The sequence below is a fragment of the Stenella coeruleoalba genome (genome assembly GCF_951394435.1).
Source record: "Stenella coeruleoalba genome assembly, chromosome: 3".
Lineage (NCBI taxonomy): Eukaryota > Metazoa > Chordata > Mammalia > Artiodactyla > Delphinidae > Stenella > Stenella coeruleoalba.
The window spans coordinates 122,159,598-122,174,696 of record NC_137148.1 but is presented as its reverse complement, the minus strand read 5'-3'; the positions used below and the strand labels follow the sequence as shown (position 1 = coordinate 122,174,696).

At 37.0% G+C, this 15,099-nt stretch overlaps 1 protein-coding gene across 1 annotated transcript in view; it reads left to right on the top strand.

The window, feature by feature from the left end:
- Nucleotides 1–12,893, top strand: part of LARS1 (leucyl-tRNA synthetase 1) — a 72,148-nt gene extending 59,255 nt beyond the window's left edge. Inside the window, exons 31-32 of the mRNA XM_079915706.1 lie at nucleotides 186–318; nucleotides 5,460–12,893. Of these exons, the coding sequence (XP_079771832.1) occupies nucleotides 186–318; nucleotides 5,460–5,665 (339 nt within the window). The 3' untranslated portion in view covers nucleotides 5,666–12,893. The remainder of the gene's footprint in view (nucleotides 1–185; nucleotides 319–5,459) is intronic.
- Nucleotides 12,894–15,099: the final 2,206 nt, after the last annotated feature.

Genomic DNA, 15,099 nt, shown 5'->3' with positions numbered 1-15,099 from the left:
TAAGCATGAACTTTTTTTTTGTACATTTTTTCTTTCATATTTGAGTATCCCTTGGTCTTGATTTTAGAATACCAGAATTAAATCTGTCTTTCATTGGGCATTAAAAATCTAGCAGAGATTCCTTCTCCCTCAGCAGTATTCAAGTTTGATTTCTTATAACAGTCATTTTCTATTTATTTTCTTAGCCTGGTGTATCAGTTTCCCTAGTGAATTCTCAGCCATTCAATGGCCACTTCTCAACCAAAATTGAAATCAGGCAAGGAGATAACCGTGATTCTATAATCCGGCGTTTAATGAAGGTGGACCGAGGAATCAAAGGTAAATGGTTTCCTTGAAGTGCACATTTGGCAGTAGCTTGTGGATTTGATGAGTTCTAAGCAGAGGGGAGAAAGAAAAGTAACTGTCCTGCTTAGGGACAGTCATGTAATGTTGTGGAAAGAGTGTTGGACCCAGAATCAGGACACCTATATTTTCTTTTGGGGCATTGTGACTAGGTAGCTTGGTGGCTTGGCCATGTCACTTAAGCTCTAAACTGATTTCTCTTTTAGTGAAATGAGGACACTGGATTAGATATTTTTCCAGGATTCCATCTAGCTTTAAAATTGTAATAAGCAATTTCCAATGCTCAGAAGTATTCAGAATGAAGGAGCATATTCCCTTAATTCCAAACTAACCTGCTTGACAGAATCTGTTCCTGGGGAAGGAAGAGAAGTAAAAGTTATTGAGTGTCTGCCATGTATTGGCCATTTAATCCTTTTACAACCCTGTAACATTTAGGGTATTATTACCCTTTTGCAGATGATGAAATGGAGGTTAGAAAGGCTAAATAACTTGCAAAGTTCATACAGCTAGTAAATCCTGGAGCTGGAATTCAAACTTAGATATATTTGACTCCAAAGCTCATATTCTTTCTTTTAGACAGTGTGCCTCCGGGTAAAATATGTAAATAATCTTAATTTCTTAGCAAGATTAAGTCTAGATCTCCTATGATTAGATTTGATATAACAACTTATAGCTTTTTTTTTTAACATCTTTATTGGAGTATAATTGCTTTACAATGTTGTGTTAGTTTCTGTGGTATGACAAAGTGAGTCAGCTATACATATGCATATATCCCCATATCTCCTCCCTCTTGCATCTCCCTCCCACCCTCCTTATCCCACCCCTCTAGGTGGCCACAAAGCACCGAGCTGATCTCCCTGTGCTATGCAGCTGCTTCCCACTAGCTATCCATTTTACATTTGGTAGTGTATATATGTCAGTGTTACTCTCTCACTTCGTCCCAGCTTCCCCTTCCCCCTCCCCATGTCCTAAGTCCATTCTCTAGTCTGCATCTTTACTCCTCTCCTGCCCTTAGGCTCATCAGACCTGGTTTTTTTTTTTTTTTCAGATTCCATATATATGTGTTAGCATATGGTATTTGTTTTTCCCTTTCTGACTTACTCTGTGTGACAGACTCTAGGTCCATCCACCTCACTACAAATAACTCAATTTCGTTTCTTTTTATGGCTGAGTAATATTCCATTGTATATATGTGCCACATCCTCTTTATTCACTCATCTGTCAATGGACACTTAGGTTGCTTCCATGTCCCGGCTGTTGAAAATAGTGCTGTAGTGAACATTGTGGCACATGACTCTTTTTGAGTTATGGTTTTCTCAGGGTATATGCCCAGTAGTGGGATTGTATAGCTTCTTTTTTTAATTACTCAGCTGGTCTTACGCTGAGAAGAACGTGAAGGGAATTAGTTTGTTTCTGTATTATTTTTCTTCCAAATTATGAAGACAAATTAATGTTGAGATTCCCTATTTTGCATAATCTCTCTCTTCTCTTCTTATGGTAATCAAGAGTTGATTGGGCCAAATACCATCAGTATAAAATTTTCTGAAAAGATTTACAAATCCCATACAGTGACCAATTTATGGAATTATATTCAGGGTAACAACATCCATTTACATAGAAGACTTAAAATAGCCCTTTGGAATTCATTCTACCATGTATTTTTTGTTCTCTTGAAGTCATTCGTGTACCTTCTGTTGTCATTTCTTGAGAGAATATCATGTGTAGTGTGTGTAGAGATAAGTGTGTATGCAGAGACTCCTTTGTAGGTACTAGGGGCTTTGGGGAGTCCACAAAGTACTGTTCATTAGGAGGCTGCATCTAGTGAAGGAGTAGGGGACTAAGCTATTGAAGTACATAATCATAATCTAAGGAGAAACTGCTGAGTACAGTAAGAGAGATATAGTAAAATTTACACACAGAAAAAGGTGACATTATTTCCAGCTGTGGTGATCAGCGATGATTTTATGGAGAAAACATTGTTTGATAGGGCCTTGAGAATTATACCTGTGAGGGTGAAGGGAAAGTGTGTACTAGCATGAGGGAAACACTGATACTTTTTTCACTGTGTACCAGCAATATGTTAGGACTAGGAATATTTTTGTTTGCAGACATTTAAAAAATTGTGGTAAAATATACATAATGTAAAATTGACCATTTTAGTCATTGTTTAAGTGTACAGTTTGGTAGCATTAAGTACATTCAGACTGATGTGCAGCCATCACACTATCCATTTCTAGAACTTTTTCATCATCCCAAACTGAAACTCTGTACCCATTGAATGGTAACTCCCCGTTCTTCCTCCCTGTAGTCGCTGGTAACTACTCTTCTACTCTATGTATTTGACTGTTCTAGGTACCTGTATAGTGGAATCATACAATATTGTTCTTTTGTATGTCTTATTTCACTTAGCAAAATGTTTTCCAGGTTCATCCATTTTGTTGTAGACATTTAGCGTGTTCCTTCAATAAACCAGGTACTGTAGAATGATAATGCCATCCTTAGAACTTATAGGCCACAAAAAGCAGAACTTGAAAATTTTGAAGTGTGAACATATAGGAAGCCGTTTTGTGGCCTTCCTTTTTTTTTTTTTTTTTGTGGCCTTCCTTTTGGCTGTTTTATATTGCATATATTCAGTCATGAGAAATTTTTGTAATAGGAAGAACTCTTAACTTTGAAGAACAATATGGTGGCTTCTAAAGAAAATAGATATTTGTGTGGACATGCTGGATAGGATTATTATGAGGTTATAGTGCATAAGAAGTTTTATTCCTGTATTGGAAATTGGATTATATAATATAATGTTAAACCTGACTCCCTTTTAAATACACTCAGATGCAGCACTGACTAGGTTCTTTAGAACTGTACTGATGTGTTTTCTTTAGCTCGTCTTTTCTCACTGAGCCTCTGGCATAATTCTTACATCCTTTGTCATTCTAGCTGTGAATAATATTATCATGAAGTGCTTTAAGTTTGGTATTAGTGGCTACTGTGAATTTGGAAAATAGATAGAAATATTAGGGGGAGTTTGCAATTGGTATTCCTCCAAGTATCTACAGAAAAGCTCTAAACTTAAGACTTTTCCAGAAGCCCTCAGAATACTTTGATATCTAAGGGGACTGAGTATATTGAGTATATGAGATGGGAAAGGAGTGAAATTCAATAACATATTTCTCAGTCTGTCTGCTGTGATAGCCAGCAAGTCATCCAATTAGTGCCAATTGTATTGAGGGTGATTATGATCTAGGTCCAGGAGGCACTAGCTAAAATCGTCATTCAGTCCACAAAGGCCATGGAGCAACTATTTGACGATAATGACTTTAAATCACTTACCACCCATGCCACATATGAACTAATAATTTGGAGGTGAAAAGCTCCATTTCACATTATCAATCCCTAGGGACTCTCAATCACTCTCATCTTTAAGTGCCTTAAATCTTGTGTAGTTGCAGACTTAAATTTCAACATTTTCAATGATAAGAGAGGTCTGGGATAAGAAAAGATAGTAAAACCACTAAGAAAGCACCAGTAATTTTATTGGCAGTAGTGAACTACATCGTGAAACATCAAAGCAGATGTGTTTTGCCACTTAGAAGCCTGGTTGGGTATTAAGGCTTCTTTGAAATAGTTTGATTCAGCATTGCTTGGAATGATGAGGGAGGTCTGTTTCAGAGAGAGTGAGAGAGAGAGACAGAGGCAGATCTTCAGTAAAAGGCTTTGTGCATAAAATCTGCCGGTAGGACTTGTCACTACTTCCATAAGAAAATAATTTGCTATCACTGATGTGCATGTTGAATTGCAGTAGCTGTTAAAATGAATTTTGTTCTTCCCCCCAAATAAGACCATAGCTGTCATGAAGACTGTAAGTGCTCCTTTCCCATTTTAATTTTCAGGGCTTGTGCTGTATATGGGGATAGATTGTATGGCCTCTGCAGAGACTCTACAAAGACTCTTAGGCAGGGTTTGCCTTCATGGTAGTTGCAGATAATTGCTCTATAAGCCCCAGGATCCCTACCCTAAACTTGTAGTCCTTTAGTCTTTGTTTCCCAAGGAGAATAGAATGCCTGGATAACCTGTACTCCTGGCATAGCCGCCAGCTGCATTAATGTCTCCTTTTATCTTTTTTTAAACCTTATCCCTCTCATGCTAAGTTTCATACTCTCAAGGCAACATGAGGGAGTGTAGCTTATGGACCACCCAGCAATCTACTTTAGAAAGGGGTGGGAAGTAATTCAGAAAATATCTTCAGTTTCTGTGGATCAGGTTAAGTATAAACTAGCCATGCTACACTTAGAATGAGCTGTAAATCCAGAATCAGCATTTGTAGTCATTTATGGTGTTTTTCTACCATATAAAATAAAACCATTTGATGTTGAAAAGTCTCAGAATTGCTGAAATAAATAAATTTCTTTTGGGCTCAGTTGTTGGCAGGATTGTTGGATCATAAATTTGTTCAAGGGACAAGTGCTGTCTTTACCAGGAGCCATCTTATCAGCTTGCATAAGAGCAGATCAGGAAAATCTCAAGCGAGGGAGGGTTGGAACTCATCCAAAAGCTCAAAATTCTAAAACCTGCGCCCTTTCCCCCAGCCATTCCCCTTCTTTCCTTGTCTCTCATCAGCTTGTTAATACACTTTCATCCTTTGAGCAAAACAAGAAACTGGTAATGCTATTTCTTAGAGTAGTAATTCTTTTTCCAAAATTATCTTTCCCCAAAAGCCACAATTCTTGAACTTTTAAGTATTCCAGGAAGCAAGACAAGCAAGATAAATAAGTTTTAGGCTTTTTAATATTCTGAAAAATGGTTAACTGAAGTGTATTAAAAGTGATTTGAGAGACCATATAGGATAATACTCAAAAATATAATCAATCCCTCCCCTTGGTTTGTAATTCAGGAGATGTGTTATCCAGAATCTCTGCTGGTCTTTGATCTGGGTAAAAGTTGACAGAAGATGAAGATTTGTTAGATTCAGCTTTGCTTTCTGACATCGGGTCCTATTTAGTAATCTGATGAAAATATTGTTTTAGATATAACAACCAGTGTGAATTATCAGGCTCAGGCATGGGTTTGAGTCAGTGACTGTAATTAAATGTTCATATTGATACTTTCTTTTGCTGTAGACCTTTCCAAAGTGAAACTGATGAGATTTGATGATCCACTGTTGGGGCCTCGGCGAGTTCCCGTCCTGGGAAAAGAGCACGCTGAGAAGACCCCCATTTCTGAGCATGCTGTTTTCCACGTGGACCTCACGAGCAAGAAAATTCATCTTACTGAAAATGGGCTATGGGCAGATATTGGTGATACAATGATCTATCTGGTTCATTAAATTCAGACACATTGGAGATTTATCCTGGTTTCTGGGGATATTACTACTATGATTGTGCCTATAGATGGACTATGAGAATCTTAGGCTGGACCTAAATAGATTTCATTTCTAACCATCAAATTCTGCATGTACTTGTAAATACACTAAGTTTTCTTGGATTCCTGGACCTAATAAATTTTTTTTCCTTATTGAGGCCTCAAAGAGAAGTAGTTGTACCATACTTTGTTTTTGTTTTTTAACAAATTATTTCCATTTCCCAGAAGCTTCTAGTATTTCAGATTATTACAAAAGTGTCAGTATGCTTCTTGTATGAGGTATACTTCATATTATTTATGAGGCTAAGGAGTATCTAACAACTTGTTATATTTTATCCATTGTGGAGTTAGCTGTTTTTCTTCTAAAAGAGTAAATTAGGCAGCTAGTTTTGCTTTTTAAAAAGAACTCTCATGATGATTTTAAAAGAACAAATGAGAATATTTTGATTTGATTATGATCACTCAGTATTTTGTATAAAGAACAAATAGGTCTTATGTTTATAAGAATTTTTTTAGCTTTAATATATCCAATTAACCACCAATAATATTTTTTCAAGGCTAATATCAATAGTTTATAAACAGTTTATTTGATTTTCACTAAATTTAGGTGAAATTTTAGGATTTAGGATTTCCCCCAGAAATCTGCATCTATCAGATTTGTCTTGAGTCCAGTTGTGTTTAAAGATCAAGCCAACGGGGACTTCCCTGGTGGCACAGTGATTAAGAATCCGCCTGCCAATGCAGGGGACACGTGTTCGAACTCTGGTCTGGGAAGATCCCACATGCTGCGGAGCAACTAAACCCGTGCGCCACAGCTGCTGAGCCCATGTCCCACAACTGCTGAAGCCCATGTGCCTAGAGCCTGTGCTCCACAATAAAGAGAAGCCACTGCAGCGAGAAGCCTGAGCAGCACTGCAACAAAGAGTAGCCCCTGCTTGCCGCAACTAGAGAGAAAGCCCGCACCCAGCAACGAAGACCTAATGCAGCCAAAAATAAATAAATAAAACAAAAACCAAAACAAAAAGGATCAAGCCAACAGCATTGCAAATTCTTATTCTTTCTGGAATGTCATTTGATATTGTCTGTGCCATTTGTTTTCATATGAGGAAAAAATATTAGGTATTGATTGACAGACAGGAAAAACATTTCCATTTCTTGAAGGGTTTAATATGGGGAAAGTCCAACTCTGATAATCCTAAGGAACCTGAATTCTAAATTTTCAGGTCATGTAAAGAGATTTTATTGAGCTTCCTTATTTTGCTTTATACAGTTTGAGATTACTGGGCCTAGTTGAATGCTCTATTATAGAATCATTAAAGCAAATCATAGAACGTTAGAACTGAAATATTCCTTAGAGATCATTAAGTGCAAATCATTGTTTATCTGCTAGGAACAGGCTGTATAGCAGAGTGGATAAGGTTACATTCTCTGAAGTCAGGCTAGCTATGTTAGATTTCCATTTCTTCCACTTGCTACTTGGGTGGTTTTGGCCAGTTACTCAGCCTATTTCTTCATCTGTAAAATGGAACTAGTAATTTACCTACTTTCTGGGCTTACTGGGAGATGTTTAGATGAACCAATCTAGGAAAATCTTATATATAGCATAATGCCTGGCAGGTGGTAGACCTTTAGAAATGTTACTGATGATGATGATGATGATGATGATGAGCCTTCAGTAAATGTTACTGAATACTCCTTCTATTACTACTACTACTATATCAGGATTAAGATATAAAGATTATATTAAGATTACTATGGGCCATAATCATGTCATATTTGTTTGGTTCTTCTGGGGCAGCTGTTCTGTTTGCCCTCCATTAGATTCTTTTCTGCTCCCTCAATCTGCATAGCCTTAGTTATTCCCAACATCAAAGTAATCCTTCCTGAGGCCTAAAGCCTACTTAATGTTTAACTTAGGCAAATTAAATGAAATGAGCTTGCCCAAAAAAAAGAAAGGTGAAAGGAAAATAATTTGACTATTGTAAGTGATTGTGCCTATTTTATTAAATGAGCCTATGAACCTATACTTCCTTGGATTAAGTGTGAGTTGGGATTCATGGATTCTCTGTTCCCTCAGTCTCAATTCCTATGTGTCTCTCTTAAGAATAAATGTCTTGCTGGGCTGAATATATTTTTTATGTTTAAAGATATATAAGTTTTGTAGAAGGAAGCCTCTAAGCATAAGCCTATTACTTCATCAGGTGTGAAGCAAAAAACAGCAACTAGTTGAAATGCTGAAGGAAAAATAAGCTGCATTGGGCTTATTGTTTTATGGGAGATGGTTACCTTCCTAAAGGATTCTAACTCTTTTTAAGTTGTAAAATGTAATGCACATAAACTGACCAACAATAAGAAATATATAATATACACACAAATATATAAAATACACACAAAAAATGAACTACGAAACAGAATTTATCAACAAAGCAAAAACCTATGTAATCACCACCGTGTCAAGGAATATCACAATGCCAGCACCTTGGAAGCCTGCCTTACGCCTCCTCCCGTAAAGACAAGCTTATCGCCCAGTGTATGAACATTCTTTATACATGTTCCATGTGAGCTTTTAAAGAATGTTTATTCTGCAGTTGTGGAATTCTACATACGTGCATTAGGTCATACTTGCAGATTGAATTGTTCAAATCTGTATCCTACCGTTTTGTTTTCTTGGTGCACTCTTTGTTTTGGAGGCGTACTGAAATCTCTCATGACCCTGGATATACATATTTCTCCTTCTAGTTCAGACAGTTTTTGTTTTATAAATTTTGATGCTGTGTGATTAGGTGCATATAAATTTAGATTCTGCTGTCTTTCTGGTAAATTGAACTTTTCTAATTAGGAAGTTTTCCTTTATTTTTTCCTAAAGGCTACTTTGTCTAACATTAGTATAATAACATCAGTCTTCTTTTGGTTAGTGTTCAGGTAGAATATCTTTTTCCATTCTTTTGCTTTTAACCTTCTGTCACTTTATTTTCTTTTCACATTTTGACAAATTTTAAACCTACAGAAAAGTTAAAATAATTGGCTAGTAAACATCCATATACCTGTCAACTGAGATTTACCAGTTATTAACATTTTGCTCCATTTGCTTTCTCTTGAAACGTACATTTTAAAAAATGAACTTTTTATTTTGGAATAGTTTTAGCTTTATAGAAAAGTTGCATCTAATGTATGGAGAGTTCTGGTACACCCTTCACTCAGTTTCCCCTAATGTTATTTTATGTAACCTTGGTTCAGTTGTCAAAACTAATTAATACTGGTACGCTGCCACTAACTAAAGGCTTCATTAGGATTTCACCAGTTTTTCTTTTTTTTTAATATGCCTGTATTTTTATAAATTTTTGTTTATCTTTGGCTGTGTTGGATCTTCGTTGCTGCACGCAGGCTTTCTCTAGTTGCAGCTGGCGGGGGCTACTCTTTGTTGCAGTGCGCGGGCTTCTCATTGCAGTGGCTTCTCTTGCTGCAGAGCGCGGGCTCTAGGCGCGCAGGCTTCAGTACTTGTGACACGCGGGCTCTAGGGCGCAGGCTTCAGTAGTTGTGGTGCATGGGCTTAGTTGCTCCGTGGCATGTGAGATCTTCCCAGACCAGCGATAGAATCCGTGTCCCCTGCATTGGCAGGCAGATTCTTAACCACTGCGCCACCAGGGAAGTCCTACCAGTTTTTCCGCTAATGTCTTTTTGCTATTACAGGATCCTATCCACGATACCGCCTTGCATTTAGAATATAGTTTTTAAAAATTTTGAACCATTTAACAGTAAGTTGCAGACACCATGACAATTTACCTTTCAATACTTTAGCATGTAACCCCTAAGAACTAGGACATTATCTTGTATAATAAAAATATATATATATATATATATATCTCTTGCCCAAGAAATGTAACATTGGGCATATATTTTATATGCCCAGTGTAGTTTAGCAATAATATTAGGGTTTTTTTTTCAGGGTCTATTCAGAGATTAAGCATTACATTTCGTGGTCATGTCTCTTGATCTCCTTCACACTAGAACAGTTTCTCAGCTTTTCTTTTTCGGTCTTTCATCACAGTAACATTTTTGATGACTCCATGCCAGTTGCTAGTAAGTTTGCCTCACAATCTGGATTTGTCTGTTTTCTCATGGTTGGATTCAGATTTTAAAATCTTGGCAAGACTACTACAGGGTGATATTTCCCACTGCATCATGTATTGATGATTGTCAGATTCATATATTGTTGGTGTGTTCCCATTACTGATGATACTAAGTTTGATCAATTGGTTAAAGTAGTATCTTCAGATTTCTCCATTGAAAAAGCAATCTTTCCCTTTTGTAATTAGTAAGTAGCCTGTAAGGTGATATTTTAAAATTTATGTGAATATCCTGTTTACCAGCAAACTTTCAGGAAATGGTAGCATTCATCGATCATCTTTCTGCCAGTAACTACATGGGTAGTTGTAATAGGGTGAGTTCTTAATTTTATCATTTCTTCTACATGTATTAGGTATCATTCTTCTGTAAAGAAGAGGTTTCCCCTTTGCTTCCATTTTTTGCCTTTCACCATTCTTTACAAACCACTATGGACTGATGGGTTCTTTTTTTCATATATGCTATGATCTGTTACCATTGTTATACTTTGACTGCTCAGATTTTCTGGAGTTATCCAGTGGGAGCCCCGTTCAAGCTAGTTCCTGTGTGCTTTTGCTATCTCCCCATCAGTCTTGGAACATTTCTTTGCTTAATGGCACAAGCAGTTTCCTGTTCACCTTGTATTTTCCTGTCCCCAGAACAGGAATCAGTTTTTTCTCCAAGGACCTCTGCTTCATTTTAATGGAGAATGGTATTAAGAAAGCAAGATCTGGGTGTTTTGTGTGCTCATTGCTACTAAGTTGTGGGGTTTTTTTTAGGCTTTTCTAACAGGCAGAGCTAAGAAATATGTATATATAAAAATCATAATTTTATCTAATACCACAATTCTTTCTTGCATTTTCCCTGAAAATATCTGTATCTTTCTTCTCACACAGTGAAAATTCTGGTTCCCAAGAACCTCAGTATATTTACTGATTTGCTCTGTTAATAACTTCAGACTTGCCAATGCAGTGCTACTATGAACAACAAATTTACTAAGTAGAGTTCAATATATATTTTTTGAAAAACAAATTTGCAGTTCTTTGTGTCTTTAAGGTGTTTCTCACTAAGGGAAATAGTCAAAGCACTGTGTTTAAATGTTACTTGAATGAATTCCTTTTCATTTGTGGTTTTAATATAAAGTCATTTGTTTCTCTTACTCAATTTTATGGGTTTTTCCCCTTTTTATTTATTTTTTGAAAAAGTAAAGTACTTACACTGTTTGAAAGTCAAAACTACATGCATTCAGAGAATTTTTACTCTCTGGCACCACATTCCCATGTTCTATAGCTAACCATTTCGCTAGTTTCTAGATTATCTTTCCTGTGTCTCTTTGTAAAAATAAGCAAATATTTATTTATATGTACTTTACTTCCTCCTTTCTGATGTAAAAAGTAGATGTTATAGATAATTATTTTATACCTTGCTTTTTTAAGTTAAATTTATTTTTTGATAAATATATGTATGTATTTATTTTTTTACTTTAGGTCATGGAGATCTCTTTCTTTGTCCTTCTCCTTTTCCTCCCTTGCCCCCTTCTGTCCCTCCTCTTCTCTCCTCTGTGTTATACTTTTGTAAAGGTGTACCATAACTCATTCAATTAGTTTCCTATGGATGGGCATTTAGGTGTTTCTAAGTTTCTGATATTTTATAGAACCTGTATAGAATTATATAGTGAGTAACTTTGTGGATATGTGGTTTTGTATTTGTGGAAGTGTATCTTAAATTTATGGAAGTTGGCTTGTAGGTCCAAGGGTAAATGCATGTATAGTTTTGTTAGCAGATAATCTGGGTAAAAAAGCATATTAGGCAGAAGGTACAGCAGGTGTAAAAGCTCTGAGGCAGGGGCGTGTAGCTGGTGTGCTGAAGGGGTAGCAAAGAGGCCACGTGAAGAAACAGGTCTAGAGAGGACAAGTGACCTGTCCAAATCCTATACATCAGTGGCAGAGATGTGTTAGAGCCCTGGCTTCCATAGCTCCAGTCCATTGCAGCATACTTATTAAACAAGGAATGCATGCATGGGAAACAAGAATGTATTTGACCAAGGCCAGCGATGTCAGGGCTGTTAGGTCAGAAGAGGGAGAAGTTTCTATGGACTTGAGTCAGATAAGACTTCACAGATGAGGTGCGCTGTGAAGGATGATTAGGATTGGAGCAGCAGCTAGGAGAGCAGGGCCGCATTCCAAGCTTTTAGAACCAGGTGTGGATAAGGGCTAGGAGGTGAAAGCAAATGCATGGCTTGTTTGGGAGATAATGCTGGGAATGGAATGTTTATCTTGGAGGAATGAGAGAGAAATTGGAAACAGGTAAGTAAATTGGGCCTTATTATAACAATTCTTGGATTCCAGGCAGAAATTCGAAGTTGATTTAATTACCTAGAGAGTCACTGCAGATTTTTAGGTGGGAATGAGAAGATATGTTCCTTCATGTCTTTTATAGTTTGTAGTAGTTTTGTCTTTCTGTTTTTCACTTGAAAAATTCATTCACTTAGTCATTCTGATGACTGTTTACTAGATACTTATGTGCCTGGCTCAGGTAATTTCTCAGTGTTAGCTGATACTTTGTTATGCTATTTTCTCTCCTTAATATCTTTGGACATAACTTCATATCTGTATTAGAAAATACTTAGATGCCACCCAAGACTTACAGCATCAATTAAGTTTTCTAACTGCTCACTGCCATCCTTAAAGCTTAATTGATTATAAGGTAGGGAACACCCTCCTCCCCTCCCCACACACATGAAAAACAAACACCCTCCTCCCCTCCCCACACACATGAAAAACAAAAAAAAACACTCATATCAAACAGTAAGGACACTGTCCTTACTCCTAAGGGCTTAAGGAATGTGACAAAGGAGTAGTTAACTGCATTTTCACTTTGGAGGACTAAGTGGTGATTTGTTGTACCCCTTGTTTTTCTTATACTGGAGTTAGGTCTAGAGCTGTGCTGTCCCAATAATTTAGCCACTTAACCACATGTGTCTGTAGAGGACTTGAAATGTGAGTAGTCTGCATTGACGTGTGCTGTAAAAGCGTAGAATAAAGACTTATTATGACAAAGAGAATGTAAAACACCTCAATTTTATGTTGATTACATGCTGAAATAATATTTTGAATAAATTGGATTAAATAAAATATGTTAAAGTTAATTTCATCGGTTTCTTTTTACTTTTTAAAAAGTAGCTTCTGGAAAATTTTAAATTGCATATGTGACTCACATTTTATTTCTGTTGGACAGCATGGTCTACAGACAAAGAGATTTAGGTTAAACATTACTTCCTGTTGTACCATATCAAGCGATACGTAATATCAGTTTGTCCCACTCTTAGTGATGCTAAATTTGATAATTTCTCAAACTCTTCCTTTGAAAGATACGTTTTGATCACTTGCAGAACTTTCCATTATAAAGATACATATTTTTAATCACTTTCAGAGTTTTTGTTGTAAAGATACATTTTAAAAAAACACTCTCAGGACTTTCCATTGTAAAGATACATTTTGAGTATTTCTCCAGAGTTAAGATCCGTTATTTCTTTTACGGTTAGAAATCTGTAGAGGATGTTTTAGCACCTTGCAAATGTCCTGTTCCCAATTTTTTACCTAATGGTTTTATTACCCCCGATCCTTTCCTGAATAAATTATGTTGGAAACTGTGCAAAATGGTGATTTTCTAATGCGAAAATTATTACCAAACCAGACTTGGGTTTGCTTACCTGCTGCACAGCAAAGCCAAGCTACTGACCCTGGGTTGTGGTGAAGGAAAGTGCAGCATTTATTTGCGGGGTGCCAAGCAAGGATAATGGACAGGCAGCTTGTGCTCAAAAGACCGTAACTCCCTGATGGCTTTCAAGTACGAGTTTTTAAAGGCAACAGGTGAGGGTTGTAGCTCCTGGACTTTCTTTTGATTGGTTGGTGGTGAGGTAACAGGCTAATGTTTTGGGAATCTTAATCATCGACTTTCTGGTTCCAGCTAGTCTGAGGTTTCTGTGCTTATGGTCAGCAGATCGTCACCATCTTCTTCCAGGTTGGGGGTCTTAGTTTCTGCAGAACAACTCGAAGATATGCATCAGATTGTGTGTATATCCCTTTAGGAGGAGCTCGGCCTCTGTTTTATTGCTGAACTATTTGCTTTTCCTTTATTTTTGCATTCCATCACTTCCCTAATTAGTAATTGCCTTAGTCTTAGCCCTTTAGAACTTAGGGGGAAGGTCTAGGAGACTAAAGCCATTTTCTACAAATAAGAAACAGGGAACATGGAGGGACTTTTGTACCTGAGAGGGCCCTGCAAGGTCCTGCTCGACTTCAGTCTCCCCTTTTCTTTGATACTACTCAGTCCTGAGGGGAGGAGGGGCTGGACAAGAAAGAGAAAGTTTTGGATAGAGTGGTTAATCATAAACTCATCAGGGGACTCTGTTTCAGGGGACTGGGTTTCAGTTACCATTTCTTTTCCATAAATAGTTGTCATTCTTCTATAAAGAAGAACATTTCTTTTTCTTCTTTCTCTTTTTCATTTATTTTTAGGTGAAAGAGCTGTGTGGCATGTGGATTGGTCACTTCATACAATAGATGTTTGATTAGAAAAGTTGGCACAAATGAAATTTTAAAATATGGGATCAGCTTACATGTGCAATGGTTGCTCATTCTTCAAAGGAATCTTATTGTAAATCTTTTTGCAAAGCTAGTAATCACTTAATTTCTGTTATTCTTATAAACTTGAATTTTCATATATAGCACATTTATTCAACAACTTATTGAGTGCTTATTAATAGTGTTTCAAACACTGTGTTAAGCACTTGGAATAGAGTGGTAAGCAGAAGAAACATGGCTGTCCTTCATGTGGGATGCATCCTTACAGTTAAGAAGACAATGAGAGTTGTCCAGAACCTAGTGAGTGAAGGCAATTATGAAGCTGTATCTGAAGGATCTTGATTTGGGTGGTATTATATAGGCTTTTGCTAACAACCCTGTTCAAGTAAATGCTTTGAAGTTCAGAACCATAAACAATCATTCTCTATCGGTCTGATGAGAATATATAGTAGAGTTGGCAATTTCCGCCTGTTGTCTTTCTAGTATAAATAACATTGAATTTTTATTACAGACCCCTCCCCTCAATGTGCAATTTTCTCTAATTTTATTCCTCTAGGAACATTTTCCTAGTGTTTCTGGTGTCCGTGCCTCTATAAGACATGCTCTAGAGACATAATTCAGAGGCTCCTAAGACCCTGAAGATTCAGAGCAGTAGGGAGGCGATCACCAGCCAAACCCTGCTTTGTTCACCAGATTCCATTTGGGCTGT